Below are 22,836 nucleotides of genomic sequence, written 5' to 3'. Positions count from 1 at the left end.
TATACCAAACATGTGACCTTAGCCTAACCATCAGGAAGGGGTACTCACTAGTGAAACTCAGACAAAGATGTCAGACTGAACCAACAGTAGATATCCTTCTAGTAATGACTGTAAGAGTGTCCACAGTTGAATACCTGCAATTAAGGTACGTTTACTCTGCTGTACTATCCTAACATGACCTTCTGCAAAGAACCAATGCTATTAATACCCAATTCTTTTAAAGCATAGTTGGCCATGTCTGTTTTTAAACCTCAAAACAGAGTGGAATTTCAGACTTGATGGATGTTTGATACCGTCTGCTGAGAGGTAAAGATTTCATGAAGGCAGCACAGTTCATTTCCTTTAAACAGGAAAGCAAGACAAGTCAAAGTCCAACCAAAGTTTTTATATGTCTGATTGTATTGCCTTTTGTTGTGAGTATCATGGAAGAGCCCTGCAGAGCTATGCAAAAGCTAATTATATTATGGCTGCAACCATAAGCCACTGCAACCACTTTCATTGGGAATCTCTCAGCTCTCTGTATCTGTGAAGTAGCCACTGGTACATCCATTTACACCTTCAGGCATTACAAGCTGAATTCTTATTCTAGGAGTGGCAAATTTATTTTTCTGTATAGTCTTGTGAGGTATGCTAGCCCTTCTACTGTGGACCTTTGATCAGGGCCTGTACTGCTTTAATACTGCTGGTGCTTAAGATGAATTCTGCTGCAGAAGTGGTCTTTGTGGACTAAATGTGGCTGAATCACCACTTTAACGTTTAGCTATTACAAATGTATGCCACATTATGTCAATAATCTGATTATAAAAGTTCATATACAATATGCTTCTCTAGCCTTTTATTTTATAGGACTTTTTTGAAATATTAAAACATTGCTTTCCTAGGTCATTTTTTTCCCGTGATTACTGACATATTTAGGTTATGATGCATACACCACTAGTCTTTTTCATACAAGGAGATGGGAGGGAAATCACAGAAGATTGTGGAAAAGTAGAAGAGCTAAATAAATACTTCAGTCTTCACAAAAAAGCAAGTTAGGGTACCATGTGAGGTGAAGGTAGGGCAGACTGGGAGAGTGGTAGGCAACAGCGCAAGATAGAGACTGAGGGGGACATGGAGGAGAGCATAGCTGCCCTTAGGAAAAATGACAAATAATGCTATGATATGCTAACTTCCGCAAGCTTCCGAAATCTGGCCAGTGTTTTGGCAAGATCCTATTACAGAGATCATAAGCAAATCACTTGAAGTGCCTGAGTTCTGGAAAACAGCGACTGTAGTGGCACCCTTGTTCAAGGGGTATTGCACAAAAAATTCTGAGGAAGTATAAACTTGTTAGCGATGACAGGGACGATCATTGAGTAAATTATTAGGAAGAATTTGGTTGTGTTCCTAGAGTATGATACTTTCCATCACATCAAATAACATGGAGTCATGAGCTGTCAAATCTGGTCCAGTTTTATGACATGGCAGGCTAGTACCGGTAGACATGATCTACGTGGTGTTCATCAAGACCTTTGAATTATCCCACGCAGGTGGCTAGCAGGAAAACTTGGAGGGGTTCAGTGTGGACCAAGACTGAAGAACTGTACAGCTGCATGTTTGAATGGAAGGATATTTGGGATTGCAGTAAGACAGTTGATGATAGGAATAAGGGAAGGAAGCAGTGGTGTTGTGAAAGGGTCTACAGTAGGTCTACTCTCTTCACTGTATTTGTCTCACACATCTGCGGGAACAGGTAACAGGATCATCCTCTCTGCTGATGATCTAGAGCGAGGGCAGCAGTAAAGGTCAGGGGAAAGAGCGTAAGGAAAGATTTGGAAAAGCTTACCAAGTGGGCACAAATGTGGCAGTCGAGCTTCAGCTCAGACTTGATGGATCAGCTGGGGAAGTATAACTAATAACAGAGCAGAAAGAGGATCTGTTGTGTGGTTGGAGGGGGGGGCAGTAAGAGCACATTAGACAGAGAGCGATTGCAGTGGTAGCAGCCGACAGTGCCCAGGAGTGCATCTTCCAGAGGATAGACTCCAGAAACAAAATGGTAATGCTAATATACTGTACAGGGCACTGACTAGACCACATCTTTTGTATATTTCTGGAGGCCATAAAAGAAAAGGGGCATCCAACTGCTGGAAGAAGTTCTGAGGAATGCTACCAGAAATGTGCCTGGGTAGAAAGGAAAGGATACAATCAGTAGAAAGAGGTGCTAGATCTCTTCTCATTAGAGACTAGGAAAAGACTGGGGTGGGGGCACAATATGTATCCACAAGATGTTTATCATATTGATTATTGCTGCAGTAGACTTAGCTGTATTGGTTGTATCCTGTCAAGGATATAACAGCCAGCCAGATTCCAAAGCTTCAGGGCACATCCCATGTGGTCTTAAAGATTCTCTGAATCAGCTTGTCCCCTTTATCACACTTTTTTGATTACCTCTGCAGCAGAGGGGCCAAACACCAGATCTCTATCCAAGGGAGAATTTAAAATCTCATGTTGACATCATCTGGGTGGCTATGAGAATGCAGCCATGCAGACCTCCTCAAAACAGTACCAGTGATCATAGGCCATATAAGAGAGTTGTACATGGGTCATCTGAATAGGAAGAACTGTATCTTTTGGTAGTGAGGATTTTGGACTTATGGAATAGACTATCAGAATGGATGGCAGAAAGTGAATCCAGAGAGGAATTCAAGAAGGCATGGGATAGATGCAAAACAGGTGAAAACTCAGGCCTCTGTGTGGGAGTATGTAGAATGTAAAATACACTTAAACAGACTAGCTAAGTTTCTTGTCTCCTCCTGCTGCTTAACCTTAAGTAATGTAGGCCATGTATTTAGGAGCTTAGCTAGGGTGAGGCAACTGGGGCAGAAGGCATAGGAGCAATGCATTATGGGGCATGATCGTGAACACCAACAGTCGACTTTGGTTTTGCTCCTTTCGTCGATATGCTGACATAACAACAATGATGTGGCACTCCAGGGAGGACTGCCAGATCAGAGAATGGACTTTGGTTTGGCTGCTTATGACGATATAAGGGCGTTACAGAGATGGCACCACCCAAATCTGTAAAGAGACCTGTCTTTTTTTCACTCCTTACCTTGAACGTTGAGGAGCACCAAATGAGCCAGCTACAACTCCTCATGTAGTACTGTTTGTTTTTTTTTGTTTGTTTTTTAACAAGAAACATCTTTGCCTATGTCATACACGGCAATTTAATAATCATACATTTATATAAATGAAGACAAACCATATTGACATAATTGTAGTGCAAACATTATACATCCCAAACCATGTTGACATAATTGTAGTTGCAAAAATTATATATTACTTAATCTGTCCAGTCATGGTTAATCAAACATTACATAGCTCATTCAAATCATGCTGCCTTTTAAACTTTCTTGCTCCTCTGCATGTATTGTTCCCACAATTACCATTTTATTTCCTATGTAATTTGCCCCTACCCTTTTCTAAAGATCCCAATTCCAGTTTTATTTCTGTTACTATATTCACTGCTTCTAGTAAAGTTGGTTTAGACTTTGATTTCAATTTTCTAGTAATTTCTTTTTTGGCAGCCACCATAATTAGACTCAACAAGGCCTTTACTATGTCTGGGGAATTTCGATTCTGTATCATAGCTCAAAAAATAATTTCCTTAGTTGCACCAATTTGCTCGCCAAGTGTCTCTGACATAGCAGCCTGCAGGTAATCTTTAAAGTCTGCCAACTCATTACACTTCCAGAAAATAGGTTCCCCCATCACACCTCCAACATTTGCTGTCTACCTGAGGAAAAATTCTTTGTGGAGTCTACTTGGGGTATAAAAATACCTATGTAAATGCTTCCAAGCAAAGATCCTAAGTCTTCTAGACGTTTTTGTATGTTTGGGAGACATACATATTATCCCCCTATTGTTTCTTTGTGAATTGTTTATTCAATTTCTCTTCCCAATCTTTTCTGACCTCCTCTGATTGATTCTTATTATGCATTATTTTGTATGTTCTACTAATTATTCCTTTTTTAACAGTCACTTCTGTTCTAAATTCTACTAAAAACTCTACCACTGCTGTTTTTTTCTTTTAGCATCCCCGTTTTTTTCTCTTTGTGTATACTCTGATATTTAAACTTGATAGGGAAGACTGTCTCTACCCTGCAGTCCAAATAAATTATTGGCCTCTTCCCATTCTGTTACTTTTCCCCCTCTAATTATTTGCTCCCAATACCTTGGTTCTTTTACCAGTTTTCTCCAATAAATTCCAGACCCCTCTTGCCTATTGTCTGTATCCCTAATTGCAGTCATCCCTATTGGCAGAATCTTTCTCCATTCCCATGTTGGCTTTATTCTTAAAATACTTTCTGCTACTTTGTAAATATAATATTCTGCATGGTTATTGTTATTCGCTGTAAGGGTCTGCATCCAAAATCCCACCCTCTGTTTCTTGAGCTTCCCCCCATTTCATAGGTTTATAGGTGTGTACTACGTTAATGGCCCCGGAGCCTTTACAAGCCTAGCCCATAAGATTACCCTAGCATCGTGCCACCCGACCTTAGTTCCCAGTGCCTCTGTCAAGTAGAGCCACTGGAGTGATCCCGGGTTGAAATTTCTATTTCCCATCCACTCATCAAGATTTCTCAAGAGGGCTAGTGAGGCGCTCCGCTTGACATGTATGGGAAGTCTATTCCATAGCATGGGCAGTCTCTGGGTTATGAACCTGTCCCTCCAGTTTGTTCTGTTGATAGTGGTAATGAGGCTGAGGTCTCATCGTCATCCCTCGCCCTTTGAATTATAGGTTTCTGCTTGTGCTATGTATAGGAGCCTTAATTGCGTAGCTCTGAAATACTCCTTCAAATCGTTTATCCCGAACAGCCTTGTTCAGTTGGAAGAATCAGCTTATCCCACTTGACTCTTGCCAGATAAAATTTTTCAGCTCTTTATTAATTGCTATCCATAACTTCTCTGGTTAGTGAAATATGCCTGACCCGTGTATAAAACTGAAGGGACTAAAAACATTTTAACTGCTTGTATCTTGCTATCTATATCCATAGAGCAGCGCTTCCAGTTCCTCACTTTTTGTATGATCTTTTGTTTAGTCTCTTGCCACATATCCTTAGCTGCCACACTAGAATATTTTTTTAATTCCTACTCCTACTTACTTCATTATATGATGTCCCCCATAAGTATGGATATTGCTGAACCAATTTGGGTGTGGGTACATAATTTACTCCTACTGCCTTTGTTTTAGCTTCATTAACTTTGTATCCCCTGAAGATCTTAAACTGCCTGAAAATGTTTCACAACACTGTAATGTCCTTTTCTGATTTTATCAGGTATAAAACATCATCTTTAGATAGAGCCAGCTTTTCTTGACTACCATACCAATTATATCCTTGAATTTCTGAGTCTCTTATTTTCTTTGCCAGTGGTTCTAAATATAGTAGAAATAAAGGGAAAAGATGACACCCCTGCCTGATTCCGCTGCTCAAACAGAAATTATCTCCTCGTGTATTATTGTTGACCTAAATAGGTATTTGGAACATTTCCACATCCCATCTGAATTATGACTTCACTGTGGATTCTCTCAGGATGCTTTGATTTATTCTTACAATTACCCTTCCTGAAGAAAATAACAACTGTGGGTAAATACTTACTATAACAATAGATTTTTGAGGTGTGACCTTAAGGAGAGAGTGTGTGTGTGTGTGTGTATTTATATATATATATATATATATATATGTATATATATATGTATATAGTTGTATTGTAATGTTTCCCTTAGCTATTAAACAGTTGTATTTTTATTTATAATAACCTGTTCTAGTAACAGTTGACTATGTGTTGTTAAATCCCTTCAAACACCAGAAGGCCAGGGCACTTCTATGGGCTAGGCTTGTAAAGTCTCCAGGGCCATTAGCCTAGTATACACCTATGAAAAGGGAACTTGAACTGGGGGAAAACTCTTAGCTGTGAATCCTTCATGTAAAGATAAGGTTTCAAAACCTGGTTGGCTGTACAAGAGTCTCAGATACCAGTCAAGGTTCAGTGGACTTTTGGTGCAAAACCTACTTGAGTCTTTACACGTTACTGCTAATGAAATCTCTTTCTGTTGTAAAGCAGGTAATATAGGAGATGGACCAATATGATGTAATTTACTATTATATACTGACCAGTCTTTGAAAAGCTGCTTTTGCAATGTATGTAGTTGCAGTTTACTTTTTCTTACATTAGTTATCCAAGAGGTTAGCTTCGACCCCCATATGGCCATTGGATGTATTGTTTGGTATACTACCCAAATATAATTATAACTATGAAGACAAGGTTGATGAAACTATATAACTTGTTTGTGAAATGTACTCACTATCACATTAGATCACTGAATCATAGTTTATATGCCCTCGCCATCCTCACTTTTTCTCTGCTTCTTTCTTCCTTTCCTGTTTTATATTGCTAGTCCTCATGATGAGTTGAGGTGTGGAAGTTTTGCGTGTAGAGTGAAAGAAACCTTTCTTAGCCTTGTTTAGACAGTTGCACAGGATAAGTAACTAGTTTTGTTTTGAGATATTACATGCAAAGGCTAAAATTAAAACATTATGCATTTTGACCTTTGTGATTTGGATTTGGATCTATTTGAGAATCTTTATCAATACCAAAAGAGCATGGTGCTATCTCCTGATTAGAGTCAAGTTCTTGTTCTGCCACTTGGAGCCTGTGAGTGGTGGACTGACCTGTTGCAGTGCTCTTTTTTTGTTTTTGTAGTGGTCAAGGGTGAGAATACGTGGGGTTAATGTACTCTTTGTGCCATCATTTGAAAATGTTATTATTGAGCTGAACTTTCATGTGGCTCTAAGATCTGAGGTTGGCCCTAGCTGTGAGTCTGAGGTGTTGCATTTTGATTCACAACAGCGGACTACTATCTGAATAGTATTATTTTATTGTAAGGAAAAACAAAGAATGGTCTTCCAGAGGTGAGCTGGTAACCTAGATATTAAAACCGTGAAGTTTTAATAGCGAGGCATTCAGTCATCTGCTGTTGTGTTACTGCATACAGCTATGCATTATTCTTTCAGCAGCTTTGGCTCTGCATGCTTTATGTACTGCATCAGTAATTTAAGTGAAGAAGTCACTTTAGTAACTGATTTCATTGTTATAAATGGTTTCATGTTGTTAACCTTCTCTCTGTTCATTTGCAGGCATGTCTTGATAGAAACCCAGAAGCTTTTAAACCAAAAATAGGGAAAGGGAAAGAAGGTGAATCAGACCGACGGCATAGCAAGGGCTGCAACTGCAAACGGTCTGGGTGCTTGAAGAACTATTGTGAATGCTATGAGGTATGTCTGTAAAAAAATAGTTTGCTTAAAGCATGTTGTTAATTGTAGTAGAGTGCTTATATTATAGCACCACTCCCACCTTCCTGTGTAGAAAAATCAGGACTTTGCTGAGGAGAATTACAGTACTGCAAAGATGAAATTAAAATTATTAGAATAACTTGTGATGTGTTTGAAGAAACATCTGTATCCAGAAAATGTAGTAATCTTCAAATGATTGCCTAAGCCTTTATTTTCTCCCTTTAAGTTGCACATTCTTTTAAGCTTAATTCTACAAGGAAGTTGCCTGTAAAATATCAGACTACAGTTGAAAGGATCATTTTGTGATTGGCTGTCTTGAGTTGATTTACATCATTGTTCTGAAACATAGTTGGTGGAATAATGCATTATTGCTGTTTTGTTGTGTTCTAGCACTGTACTGAATGCAATTTGTAGCTCTGGGTATATATATATAAAAAAAAAGAAAAGAAATATAAAGAGAAAATGCAGTGCATGACATTTAGGCAACTATTTTGTTAAACTTATTTTTGTCTTCAAAAATCACTAGGGAAAAGACAGAAGTTTCCTTCACAAAAAGTGTATTAAGAGAAGTTCATGAAGAACTAGACCATAGGGGGGGCGAAGGAGTGGCATTCAAGAAACTTAACAGTTAAAACCTTTTTCATTCAAGACTGATCAAAATGCAAGAATCAATATAAGTATCAAGTCAGGGTGTGCATTAAACTGATACAGATGCTTGTATATGCTGAACAGTACACCAATGCAGTATACAAGCATCTGTACAACTGTATGGACTCGGCCATACCCAATAGAAATAAAACCTGATCCTCAAGGAAACACAAACCTGTTTGGCAGACATCCTCTGTCAACAGGCTTTACAGCAAAAGGAAGAAACTGTTGTCCAAGGGTAGAGGGGAACAAACTCCAAATTGGAAAAACTCCCTCCTTAGCCTCAACAAGCATATCAGATCACTAGTGAAAACTTCCAAGGCCAATTATGAGTCTAAACTAGCCTCCATAACAAAGGGAAACCAAAAAGTCTCCTTCAGCTACGTCAGGAACCTCCGTGGCAAATCCAGGTTTGTTCTGAATTAGTACTTAACAGTGTAACATACACTGATCCTATTGACTTAGCCAACCTGCTAGCCGATAGGTTCAGTGCAAACTTCACCCCCCTGTCCCCCCAAAGGCCCTTGCGACATCCACAAAACTTGTCCCGGACCTCACATCTCCATAGATCAAGTGTTACAGGCCCTATCCAAGGCAAAGATCACAGCTTCCATGGGACCCGATAGTATCCCCGAATGTATTCTGCACCATCTCCAGCAAGAACTGGCTTCGCCATTGAGCACCCTATTCAACCACAGCCTAAGTACTGGCTTCATTCCAGCAGAGTGGAGAACTGCCATTGTCGTCCCCTTGAATAAAGGTGGTGCCACTACTGACCCTGGAAACTATCACCCTATTGACAAGTCTGATCTTTAAAGCCATGGAGCGTATTATTATGGATCTCCTAAACAAGGACATAGGCAGTCTCCAAGCACTTGACCCCACCCAGTTCAAATTCATCAAGGGCAGATCTTGGCCTGTTGAGCCTGGTTGACTTCTTTGAGACTGTCTCCAAGGCCCTGGATGAGGGAAGGAGAGTACATACAGCTTACCTGGACTTGGCCAAGGCCTTTGACACAATCTGCCACTCGGGCATCATTGAAAAGCTAACACAACTTGGCGTAAATCCCTATCCTATCTCATCAGGTAGGTAGTCAGCTGGCTCACCGACCAGACCCTCAAAGTCAAAGTAGGCACCTCCACCTCTGATGGCAGACCTGTCACTTGTGGAGTTCCCCAGGGATCTGTCCCAGGACCCCTACCATTTGGCATCTGTTTCTCAGAGGTCCAGGCAAAGACAGAAGTACTGTAGTTGACCAAGTTTGCGGACGACTGTAAGTTGTGTGCTGTCATTGACTCCCCAGATGATGTTAGCATACTGCAAGAGGGTCTCACAGCAGCTAATGAGTGCTGCCAAAGTCATGGCCTCAAGCTAAATGCAAAAAAAAATGTCATTATACCATTCGGCAAAATCACAACCTCTATTGATTACCACATCAATGGCAACCCCATAAGCACACAATCTGTGGTGTAGAAGCAATGATCAGAAAAGACTTTTACTTGGTTTATCTCCTAAGTAAAGGGATTGCATCCTGAAAAAAAGGAAGTTATTACCTCTCCATACTCCTCCCTCATTAGACCAATAATTGAGTATAACACCCCATATGGGATGTACCTCTCCAAACATCTGCACCAACTGGAAAGGCCACTGAAATACCTTACAAAGAGAATCCATGGCCTCCAGCACCTGCCCTATGCTGACAGGCTCAAGTTACTTTCACTCTACTCTGTATCATACAGATTGCTTAGGGGTGATCTGCGTCTCGCCTACAAGGCAATCTTGGATACTGCCTTACTAGAGATGCTTCATATCCGTAAGTCTAACTCCTCATGCACTACCCACTCAAAAGGCCTGAATCTAATATGCGACATCAACAAAACCTACTGGAGAGACAGGTTTGTCTCTCAGTGGCTGCCCTGCCTCTGGAATAGACTTCCCATACACGTCAAGCAGAGCACCTAGCTGACCCTCTTCAAGCGCAACCTTGATGAGTGGTTTCCCATCCACTCATCAAGGTTGCGCTTGAAGAGGGTCAAGCAGAGCACCTAGCTGACCCTCTTCAAGCGCAACCTTGATGAGTGGATGGGAAACCACAAATTTGTCCCAGGGGGTTCCACCCATGTCCCTCATTGACGGGGGCGACAGGTGCTGACTGAGGTTTCATTTTGGGGATAAACTCTTGGCTAGGCTTGGAAGGGCCCCAGGGCCATTAGCCTAGTAACCTCTTATGATCCTATGATGACCTGGTGAGATTCAAACACATCTTCTGTCTTGATGACCACACTGCTCATGTTCTTTACTGCCATATTCTATGCTGTGTAAATAGCTATATAGGAGCATCTGTCCCCATCAGAAATAAATGCAGTGCCAAATTCAAAAATAATTCCTTGTGGTGGAACCCTAATATAAATAAGCTGTAAAAGAAAAAACTAATAGCATGCAAACATAATTTTAATGCTCAAGATACCAAAATGCTATTGCTAAACTAAACAAGGAACTTCTGGACCTGATTAAATCAACCAACTCCATATATGAGGTAAAAAAATACCCATCCAGATGAAGGATAACTGCAAAGCCTTATTTAACTCTGTTTGGAAACCTCAGAAACCACATCAGCACTCTGCCAAGCTAATGATAAATTATATTACATACTCAGACCATAGTTCAAACTTCACCCCATATCTCCTCCAATATTCTCAGATCACATACCCCCTCATCTATACCCCACCCCCACAAATCTCTTGAGAGCAAGTCCTTAAGGTGCAGTGTAAGGCCAAAAGCACTACTACTTTGAAGCTGGACAGCATACTACACTGCCTTCTGGTCAGCCTGTAATGAAATATGACATGTCAAAGCCCCTACAGAGGTTACTGAATGTCAGCATCAAAAAAGGCTTCATGCCAGGTGAGTGGAGGACAGCAACAGTTATTCCCTTGCACAAAAATAGAGCTTCAACTGACCCAGGCAATTATAGCCCCATAAGCCTGACCTCCTATATTTTGTAAGGCTATGTAAGGATAATTATATAATTAATAAATAAGAATAAAAGTAACCAACAGACTCCCAACCTAAGACTGCTCAGATTCATCAAGGATGACTCCTGCATAAAACCTGGTTGACTTCTTCAAAAAGGTTACTGTAGCAATGGATGAGGTCAGATCTCATTACACACCATGTAACTAGAGCTGCAAAAGTGTCCGACCGCATCCCACACAGAAGTCATAGATGAACACTTGAAGCTAAATGTAAATCCCCATGTAACTCAATGGATAGCAAACTGACTTGCAAATAAAACCCAGGAAGTAAGGATGGGCAGCTGTACCTCCTTCTGCAGAAGACCCTTCACTAACAATGTACCCAAGGGATCAGTCCTTTGACCATTCCTCTTTGGCATTTACTTCTCAGAGGTCAAAGCTAATGTTATGGATTCATGGCTAACCAAGTTAGCAGATGACTGCAAACTTGGTGCCATCATAAGCTCCCCAGAGAACACCATGATGTTCTTCATGTTTCACTGTTGCAGTCATCACACTTGGGTTATCTGCCGGCAGGTATCCCTCAGTCGGCCCAAATACCAGAGACTTAGTATTTCTGCATCGGTTGCTGTCAGTTCAGGACTGATGTCAGGTTGTCAGAGGTATAAAAACAGGCAGCCAATGCCATTACATCAGTCTTTCTTGCCGAGGAGTCCAAAGCAGAAACAGTTCGCACAAGTGCTAATCGGCCGTTACCTGAGTTTTCGTTTCCGAATTGAATCATCCTGAACTCTTCTAAAGCTAAGTACCTGGTTGGGGATCCTTTCTTCTTTTTCTAACCTATGTCAGAAAAAGTTAACAATTGTCTTGCCTGTGGAAAGCAAATACCATACCGAGATTTCCATTCTTACTGCGTCACCTGTCTAGGTCCAGACAATGACGTACTTTGCTGTTGGTTTTGTGCTTTGTTCAACGCCCAAACTATTTGTCGTCAGGCCCTTATTGTTGTTAGATACTTTTGCTCACAATCTCAGTATTCTGAAATGGCTTTGGTAAGCCATCAGACTACCGATCTTCTGAAAAAACGTAAGGATAAAGACAGAGGCAGACCGCACAGGTCCATCTTCCATTAAGCTAGTCGCCAGTACACAGCGAGGTGCTTTCGCAGCCCCTCATGCCCGCTTCGATGGATTTGCAGGTCGCTACCGAGACCTGTTCGGAGTCCGGTATGCCACGAGACTCTTCTTTGACTACGGAACCTGCGGGTGTCTCTACCTTGGATGGGTCCAGAGCTGCTGTGCAGGCACCAGCTTCCGAGGAAGTTCTTCGCACTACCGATATTCGACACAAACCGACTTCTTTCGCATCTTCAGTTCTGTTTAAAACTACAGAGTTTCTGAGGCCAAGAGTATGAGCTACACCTAAAACACCGACTTCCCAAACTCAGGCACCTGCTGCTTTGCCAACAACATCAAATGCTTAAAATGGCAGAAGACCTGATTATGCTGATTAGGGAAAGCCAGCCTTCCCCTGCTAAGAGAAAGAGATCTGTCCCCAGCAGCTCTAACAGACCAAGAGTCCGACGACTCTGGGGTTTCTGAATGTGAAGACATGCCTTTTTTGCTTATGAGGATTCAGATGCAGAGGAATCCATTCCCTCTGCTTCCCCTCCAGAGGATTTTTCTTTTGGTGAAACCCTACATACTTCAAGAGAGCATTTCCACTGGGAATGCCAAGACTATCCTCGGTCCAAAAAGAGACTCAGAGAGTTTTTAGATTTGCCACAACATAGACCTTTAGCAATACCTCCAATTCTGAATGTTGTGGATGATGCCTTTATGGAATCCAATCTAACTCCTGATATTTTACCTCCTGTTCCAAGGAAACCAGACAGGTACTACTGAGTCCCTGACTCTTACAAATTTCTTTTCAAAACTCCTACTGCTGACCCAGAGGTAATTTCCCAGGGGCCTAAAGGTATAAAAGCAACAGGGATTCCTGAGCTTTAGACAGATGGGGTAAAAAAGTATACACCTCTGCAACCCTAGCCATTAGGGCATTGAATTGCCATTTTCGCATACTAAAATACCAACAACATATTATGGAACTTATTAAGCAAAAATGATCTACCTTTACAGACTGTGCATGAAATAAAGAATTACAAGAGCTAATGCATTCTGCAAGCCAAGTCAGCAAGCATACTTTGCAATATGGCTTTGACGCCCTAGAAGCACCTTGCAGGGCAGCAGTTACTGGTTCTTGACTGAGAAGGCATGCCTGGCTTAAGGAGCAGACCTTGCCAGACCATGTCAAAGCAAAATTACTAGACGCTCCTTTGAACAAGGACAATCTGTTTGGCACCAAAGCAGAAAAGGTTCTAAAAAAAGATGGGAAAAAAAGGTAAGTCTATGCAGTCAAAGATTTTTTGCAAGTGCAGCCTCCTAGTTTCAGTAGGCATTGCTCCTCGAAGCATTGGTCCTTTCCAGCCCCCTCAAGGCCAACTCAGACTAGACCCAGGGGAAACCGCCCCTGCCCCCATATTACAGTCTCAGGGTATGCAGAGATCTAAGCAATGGAGTGCTCCCACTTCAAAAACAGGGAGTGCTAAGCCACCCCCTTATAGAAAGAATTCACAGTGACTTCTCAATTTTACTTCTCACCTCTGCCCAACTGCTCGTGCCCCTAGCAGGAAAACATACATATCATGCAAAAAACTGGACTTCCATCACCAAAGGCCGATGGGACCTCATCATTGTATCCCAGGGGTAGAAAGTTTACTTCCACTCACTGCCAACCCCAAAAGGGTTCCCAGACCTTCCTCCAAACCAGTGGGCAGAGGACAAAACCAATATATAAAAAAGAGAAAATACTGCAGGGGTAAAGTACCTCCAAACAAAACACTTTGTGAAGAAACTTGTAAAGAAATGGTAGGTACCCCACGACAATCGAAGCAAACCTCTTGAAGTCAGTTAAAAATGTACTTCTTTATTCCAACAAAAAAGTAAACGCTTTCACGTCTCCAAGGACGCTTCATCAGACTTTAGAACAGTTACAAAAAATTCAAAATCCCTTTAAATACCATTTTCTTTTTAGCATAAGCCAATGAGGAGGCTAATAAAAATCACATAAGCACCCTTGTAAAATTTCCTACAAAACTAATGCTGTGCATAACCAACCTAAAAAATATATATAAAAACATGTATATATAAAAAGTATATATATAGAACAGCATATAAAAAGACATATAAAAAACACCTTTATAATCCAACAATAGCATGTATATATGTATATATATAAATAAATGTGTTTGTTCCTATATATACTATACTCTATGTAATTCCTAAAACTTGTAATTTATAACTTAAGAACATCAATAACTAGGCTAGATGTTAAGTATCATGTGCTTCATATACACTTATGCTGATATACCACTGGAGAAAATGTATTCCTATACTTCTAAAAAATATATTGTTGTACTTCTTAAAAATGTTTGCGCCTCTGAAGGTTAGTGCTTCAAGGGTCGATCTAACAGGAAAGGCTTCAATGAGACCCTATCATTCAGGCCATGCCCTTTGTCAGCCTGTAACCTAATAATTCACTTCCCTTCCTCTTTTTCTGTGTAATTGCCTATGTTTCCTAATCTTACACAGACAGCTCAGATTCTACCTTGATAGGACTAAGCCCTTCAGGAAATCTGACCATTTACTAGTCAGTTTTGCACCAGGGGCAGAGGACAAGGCCATTTCAATACAAACAATTTCCAAATAGCACACTGTATCCATTTCTGCTACAAACACCATGTGAAACCAACCTGTCAGGGGGTCAGAACGCATTCCATTAGGGCAACTTCTACCTCTACAGCATTCCTCAGAGGAGTCCCTACAAGGGACATTCTGCTACCTGGAGTTCTGTTCACACCTTCACCAAGCATTACCACCTGCCTATCTTTTCCAAATCCAGGGCGGGTTTTGCAACAGCAGTCCTACAGGGCATACTAGCCAGATTTAACTCTTCTTGACTGCCTCCACCCATTCTTCAGCTTTGGAAATCACCCTAAGTGTGATGACTGCAACAGTGAAACACGAAGAGCATAGTACAGTTGTGTGCACTTACCATAAATGTAGATGTTCAAGTGTATTCACTTTTGCAGTCGTGGTTTCCCCACCCTCCAACCCCCCTGTCTCTCTCTCTCTCCTCTCTATTACTCACCCCTTACAGGGCTGTTGGTATTTACTTTTTACTGGTGGTGGTTTTCCCACTATAACTTAGCTCCCTATTTGGGGCAAGAAAAACTGATGTAATGGTGTTGGCTGCCTGTTTTTATACCCCTGATGACCTGACGTCAGTCCTGAAGCGAGAGCAACCGACACAGAAGTGCTAAGTCTCTGGTGTTCGGGCTACCTGCAGGCAGATAACCCAAGTGTGATGACTGAAACGGTGAATACACTCGAACATCTACATTTCTGGTAAGTGTACACAACTGTACTATCCTTCAAGAACTCGTGTCTCGAACAAATAACTGGTATCATATCCATGGACTAAAACTAAGTAACAGAAAATGCATAGTTGTATCCTTCAGGAAACGTGCCTTTCTGTGCAACTATAACACTGACAATACACCCCTGTGTTGGGTTTTGGGAACCTATGTCAACAATGAACTGTCCTTTGATCACCATACAGCCGCTGTGGTAAGCAAGTCTTTTTTTATTGAACAGCTTATAAGTAAAAGTATGGAGTCCCGAGTCCAGGGATGTAATCATTGCAATCCACTCTGCACTTGTTAATCCAGTCATTGAGTATAATCCCTTTTTTGGTATGTACTTGTCATAAAACTTCTCACAACTTAAACAACCGCAACACTTACTAAGAAAATCATGGGCCTAAAGCATAAAAGCTATGCAGACCATCTCAGAGGTTTGTACCTCTTCCCAGTGTCATACAGGCTTCTAAGAGTTGATCTCTGTCTCACATTTAGAGCTACAGCAGTCTCTATCCTGTCAGACCTGGTAAACATTCGGAAGTTCAATCGTGGAATAAATACCTGCTCAGCATATCTCAGTCTCTTCTGATAGGTGTGTATCACAGATAATTATGCTTCTGTGGAACCATCTTCCACTACACATAAAGCAAATTACTTCTTATAGTCTATTCAGATGTAATTTGGAGAAATTCATTGTCAATCATAAAGTCACTCTGAGGGTTAGCACCCTTGTCCCTTATGGATGGGGCAACATGTAAATGTCCCAATGGTATCCATGTTCTGCCTGTCTGTGGGTATTTTTACACAGAATGTAAAGGCTAAAAACGACCTTGGGAATGTAAGGCGAGGCTTCTTAAAATCCTCAAATCAACAGCCCAGTAAATACCTATGAATCTATGGATCTCCTATGTAAGAGTTGCCTAACAGGTGCAGTGGTGCTGCTTTACAGTTGTATAATTGCCTGTAGTGCTCCATTCTCCAGTGACCTTTGCCAAAGCAGATATCCCTCTGTCATTTGTGCTGCATCTCCAACATTTTGAAGTCCCATGATGCAGTTATTTAGGTACCAGTACAAGCTCTGCAACATTTGCAGGGTGGATCACCTTTGCAGGAATTCTTAAGGATGGAAAATTACCTAGAGTCAGATGTGTCCCTTGGCCTCAGAGTTTTCCATTCTAAGATGTCCCTAGGTACATGTGGTTGCAGTTGTGAGACTTGACCTTTATAGAGACCTATAAAGTAGTAGTATGCTTCAAGACTGATCCCTTCTCCAGTCTTGGACTGGTTCAGAAGCTAAAACATTCCTTTAAGTTTTAGTTGTTTTTTTTGTAAAGTTTTATGTTTTGTTTCAGACTGCTGGGTAGAACTCCTTTTTTCAAATTCAACATCCTCCAGCACTCAGAATTCATCAGTAAACACTCCAAGCTAAATGGAAATCCCTGTGCGACTCATTTTAAGGAATTTGTTTAGAGTATTGTTACAACTACATTTTACTATTTTGCATTCAGTTTATAGTACACAGTCTTTAGTTGTGACAAAATTGCACAATAATTTTTTTTTGTACTTCTTTTGACTATTAGTGTTTCCTAAAGAAATGTATTGTATTTATTTATCCTTTGTTGACTGGGCTAGTTGTACTAGGGTAGTAGCCCTTCTTTAGGGAGAACCAAGGTGGTATTTTATACTACTAGGTGAAATTTGGCCAGAGCATCAGAGAAATTCCTCTACTCTACATTGTTGCGAGTGGGACTCATTTTGGAAGAGCACTGTCTGTTTCCAATGTTCTTCGTGTTTCATTGTTGCAGTCGTCGCATTTGGTTTATCTGCTTTCCAGTAGCCCTCAGTCGGCCTGATTATCAAAGTCTTGGGTCCTGCGTCTTTTGCTGTCTCATCTTCTATGACGTCAGGTAGTCAGGGGTGTAAAGCATGCAGCCGACGCCATTACATCAGTATTCCTTGCCATGCGGTGCCCGAAGCAGAAGCAATTCGCAAGTGCCGGTCGTCCGACTCCTGAAATATTTGTTTTCGAGTTTCAGATCCGAAATCTTCAACTAAAGCTAAGTACCCTGTTGGAGATCCTTTTTCTTGCTCTAAACGGATGTCAGTAAAAGTTAACAATTGTATTTCTTGTGGAAAGCAAATACCCATGGCCCAGACCACGACGTACCTCGCTGTCAGTTTTGTGCCTTATTCAAACCTCATACTATTCGTCGTCGGTTCATTTTCGCATCTAAATATTTTGGTACTCGGTTCAATTATTCAGAAATGGCTTTCGTAAGCCACTCTACTACCGATAATCCGAATAAACGCAAAGATAAAGACAGAGACAGACCACATAAGTCCAAAGCTGCTGACGACGCTTCTCCTAAGCTAGTCGCCAGTTCACCAGTACTCAGTTAGGCACTTTCGCAGCCCCTGATACCTGCTACTTCAGATTCGCATGCCTCTACTGAGACTCATTCAGAGTCTGGTATGCCGCGAGATGTTTCTTCAGCTGTGGAACCTGCGGATGTCTCTACCTTGGATGGGTCCAGAGCCGCTGTGCAGGCACTGGCTTCTGAGGGTGTATTCAGGCCCTACTGACTTGCATATTAAACAGATGTCATCTTCTTCTTCAAGACCTAAAACTTGATCCATGCCTAGAAAACTGACACCCAGACCGCATGGTCAGGCCTCTATGCCTAAAAAAGAAATGATAGGAATGGCTGAAGACCTTATTACTGTTATCAGGGGAAGCCACCCTTCTCCCTCTAAGAGACCTAGGACTGATTTTCCTTCTGATTCTTCTGATCAGGATTCTGAAATTTCTGTTTTGTCTGATGACCAGGAGTTGCCCTTCTCTACCTATGAGGATTCTGATGCAGAGGACTCCTTTCCCTCTGCTTCCCCTCCAGAGGATTTCTCTTTTGGTGAAACCTTGCATACGTTTAGGGAGCATTTCCGCTGGGAAAGCCAGGATTACTCTGACTCCAAAAACAGGCGTAGGGAATTCTTACTCCTACCTCAACACCTTTAGCCATCCCTCCTATACTGGACTTTGTGGATGATGACTTCTAGGAATCTAACCTGGCCCCTGACACTTTACCTCCTGCTCCCAGAAAACCTGACTGGTATTACAGGGTACCTGACTCTCACAAGTTCCTCTTTAAAAATCCTACTGCGGATCCTGAGACCATTTCACAGGGACCCAAGGGCATTAAGGCTACTACTGGCAAAAACCCTACCCCCTCTGATAGAGATTCCAGGGCCCTGGATAGATGGGGTAAGAATGTATACACTTCTGCAACTTTGGCCATTAGGGCCTTAAACTGCCAGTTTCATATGTTAAAGTATCAGTAGCATATTATTGGATTGCTTAAACAGAAAATGATGTTGATTCCTGACTGTGCTGAAAACAAAGAATTACAGGATTTAATGCATTCTGCTGAACAAGTTGGAAAACATACTTTGCAATGTGGTTTTGATTCATTAGAGGCATCTTGCAGGGCTGCTGTCACTGGGTCTGTACTTAGAAGGCATGCTTGGCTTAAGGGGCAGTCTTTGCCAGATCATGTTAAAAAGCTAAATTACTGGATACTCCCTTAAACCAAGACCGCCTGTTTGGCAACAAAGCAGAAGTAGTACCTAAAAAGATGGAGGAAAAAGCTAAATCTATGCAAACTGTTAAAGATTTCCTGCAAGTACAGCCTCCCAGATTTAGTAGGCATTGGTCTTCTAAGAATTGGTCCTTTCCTGCCTCTTCCAGGCCTTCTCAGTTCAAACCCAGAACCAGCAGAACACCCAGGCTCCAGTCCCAAGGTACTCACAGGTCTAAGCAGTGGAGGGCTCCCACTTCCAAAGCTGGAAGTAGTAAGACACCCCCTATGGTAAACTGTCACAATGACAACTTTAAAACTTCCAAGCCCTGCTCAACTGACTGTTCCTTTACGGGGAAAGATCGCCCTGCTTGCAAAAAATTGGGAACTCATTGCCCAAGACAGATGGGTTTTAAATATAATTTCCCAAGGGTACAGATTCCACTTCCACTCCTTACCAACCCCAAACGGTTGGCCAGACCTACCCCTAAATCAGTGGGCAGAGGCTCAAAGGCAAGTTCTTTCTCTTCTAAGCATCAGGGCTATTCAACCTGTCCCAGAAGAAGAATGGGGGCAAGGTTTCTACTCGACTTTTCCTGGTACCCAGAAAAGACAATTCATGGTGTCCTATTCTGGACCTGTCTATCCTGAATACTTTTTTGGAAATCCCAAAATTCAAAATGCTAACTCTTCATCAGCTGCTTCCCATGCTAGGCAAAAATGCCTGGTTGGCAACACTGGATTTAAAGGAAGCCTACCTGCACATCCCAATAAGGGAATCTTGCAGAAGATACCTATGCTTCAGAGCAGGCTACATGCACTATCAGTTCTCTGCACTGCCCTTTGGCTTATCTACTATGCCCAGGGTATTCACAAAGTGCCTAGCTCCAGTCATTGCATTTTGCAGGCAAAGAAATATTCAGATATACCCATACCTGGACAGTTGTCTAATTCAGGCAGAAAACCAAGACATACTATTAAATCATCTGGCATTTGTAAAGAATTTACTAACTTCTCTGGGATACACCATAAACGAAAATAAATCACATCTAGTACCCTGTCAAATTGTATTCCTGGGAGCAAACTTGAATATAACTTCCCAGATGGCCTACCTCACGCCAGAGAAACAAGTTCATTTGACAGCCTACTTCAAACTACTGGCCACAAAGACCCAGCTATCTGCAAGGAAAATACTGCAAGCCCTGGGGCTCATGGCCTCTTGTGTTCTACTGATTCCATATGCAAGACTGCATATGAGGAAACTGCAATGGTATCTAAAAAGCCTATGGTGTCAACATTCTCAGGAGCTAGAATCAATGATTCCCATCATACCTTGTCTAAATATAGAGTCCCTTTGGTGGGCAGAGGCCTGCCACCAAAACAAGGGACTACCATTCACTCTACCCCTTGCCACCCAAACCCTAATAACAGACGCATCAGACTATGCATGGGGGGCTCACTTGGCAGGGCAGTGCATTCAGGGCAAATGGAACCCAAGTCAAATGCACCTGCATATCAATCAAAAAGAAATGTTAACTGTACAGAATGCTCTGACAGCCTTCAAGGACCACATTCTTCCAGGACAATTATTGGTAAAGACAAACAACACCACAGTTATGTGGTACATAAACAAGCAGGGAGGAACCCACTCATACCCTTTCTGCAGACTAGCCATGGCTCTGTGGAACACAGCCTTGAAGCTACCAAGTGCACCTACAAGCTCAATTCCTGCCCGGCAAACTAAATACACTGGCAGACGACCTAAGCAGAAATCTCATGGACCCACACAAGTGGAAACTGGAACCAAAGACATTCAACACGTTGATAAACAAATGGGGGAGCCCAGAGATATTCCTGTTTGCCTCCCCTCAGAACTACCAATTAGACAAATTCTACACAGGGACTTCCCAGAAATCAGCTTGGAAAGTGGATGGCCCTGTCCTTCACCTGGAAAAACCTATCGGTTTATGCCTTTCCCCCTCTGCCTCTCCTCTCCAAAGTGCTACTAAAGATCAAGCAGGACAAGCCAAGGACAACACTGATTGTACCAGACTGGCCACGCCAACAATGGTACCCCCTCTTGCACAGTGTGACACTGCTCGAACCGTGGCACCTGCCTCAGACCCCTGCACTGCTGTCCCAGCAGGAGGGCCAGATTCTGCACCCTCAGCTTCAAACCTTGAACCTTGCAGCCTGGCTAATTGCGTGATCTCTTCGTTACCGTCATTCAGTAAGCAAGTGATGGATGTCATTCTGGAGGTAAGAGGCCTAGTACTAGAAAATCCTATGCTTAAAAATGGAAAAGATTCTGTTCCTGGAGCCAAACTCAGGGGATGGACACAGGAGTGCCCAATTTACCGCATATTCTTCAATACTTAACTGAGATGCTTCACAAGGGCTTTTCTTTTTCTTCCATCAAAATTCATGCCTCGGCCATTTCAACACATTACAATACAGAGCCACCCCTCTTCTCTCATCCTCTGCTGAAGCAATTCCTCAGAGGGGCCAAAAACTTAAGACCACCCAGGAGACCCCCTACTCCAGCCTGGGACCTTAACTTTGTATTGGAAAAGCTCACTTTACCTCCCTTTGAGCCGGCTGCAAATGTAGAGTTGAAATTCCTTGTATAGTTGAAATTCCTTTCTTGGAAAACAGCTTTCCTTCTAGCCATTACTTCAGCAAGAAGGGTGTCTGAATTGCAGGCCCTCATGGCAGTGGAGCCTTTCAACATCTTTCATGCTGACAGGGTGTCCCTCAGGACCAATCCTTCCTTTATGCCCAAGGTGGTATCCAGTGTGGCCCTTAATCAGTCCATTCATTTGCCAACCTTCTTTTCTAATCCACTGAACAAAGGGGAACGAGTACTGCACTCCTTGGACGTGTACAGACAACTTAGATTTTACTTGGACAGGACTAAACCTCTCAGGAAATCTGAACAGCTGCTGGTTGCATTTGATGCACGGGCAGAGGGGAAGGACATTTCAAAGCAAACCATTTCTAAGTGGATAGGCCATTGCATTCATTTCTGCTGTAAGCACCATGGAAAACCTACCCCACAGGAGATAAGACCTCATTCCACCAGGGCTGCATCTACCTCTACAGCCTTTCTCAGATGTGTCCCTACCAGGGGCGTCCTGGAAGCTGCTACCTGTAGCTCTGTACATACCTTCACCAAGCATTACCACTTGCCAATTTTTTCTAAATCCAGAGCTGGCTTTGCCACTGCAGTCTTGCAGGGCGTTATAGCTGGTCCTAATGCTATCTAATTGCTTCCTCCCATCCATAGCTTTGGGAATCTACCCAAATGTGATGACTGCAACAGTGAAACATGATGAACATAGTACAGTTGTGTTCACTTATCATACATGTAGATGTTCGAGTGTATTCACTGTTGCATTCCTGGTTACCCTCCCTCCAGCCCCCTGACTTCTATTGACTATACCTCTATTCTTGTTTACTATACTTAAAGCTTTCTAGTCTATTTGCTTTTTGTTGGAGGTGTAACCTTGTATATAATTGCTTCCCATTATGGGGGCACCTGACATCTGGGGCAAAAAAAACTGATGTAATGTTGTCGGCTGCATGCTTTATACCCCTGACTACCTGACATCATGGAAGATGAGACGGCAACTGACGCAGGATCCAAGACTTGGATAATCAGGCCGACTGATGGCTACCAGCAAGCAGATAACCCAAATGTGATGACTGCAACAGTGAATACACTCGAACATCTACATTTATGGTAAGTGTACACAACTGTACTTTCCAGGTGCCGAGGCAGCCCAACGAAACAGGGAGGCAGATGGAGAGAGAAGATGATGAA

The 22,836-nt window shown here is 42.1% G+C and overlaps 1 protein-coding gene across 9 annotated transcripts in view; it reads left to right on the top strand.

The window, feature by feature from the left end:
- The window catches only part of LIN54 (lin-54 DREAM MuvB core complex component), a 1,508,411-nt gene that overhangs the window by 1,335,125 nt on the left and 150,450 nt on the right, over window positions 1-22,836 (top strand). For all 9 annotated transcript variants that reach the window (XM_044061349.1, XM_044061353.1, XM_044061352.1 and 6 more), the window contains one exon: window positions 7,179-7,316. In XM_044061349.1, the coding sequence (XP_043917284.1) occupies window positions 7,179-7,316 (138 nt within the window). The remainder of the gene's footprint in view (window positions 1-7,178; window positions 7,317-22,836) is intronic.

This window comes from Protopterus annectens, chromosome 2.part0 (genome assembly GCF_019279795.1).
Source record: "Protopterus annectens isolate FY-2018-M chromosome 2.part0, PAN1.0, whole genome shotgun sequence".
In the NCBI taxonomy this organism is placed as follows: Eukaryota; Metazoa; Chordata; order Ceratodontiformes; family Protopteridae; genus Protopterus; species Protopterus annectens.
This window is presented reverse-complemented; position numbering and strand designations above follow the sequence as displayed.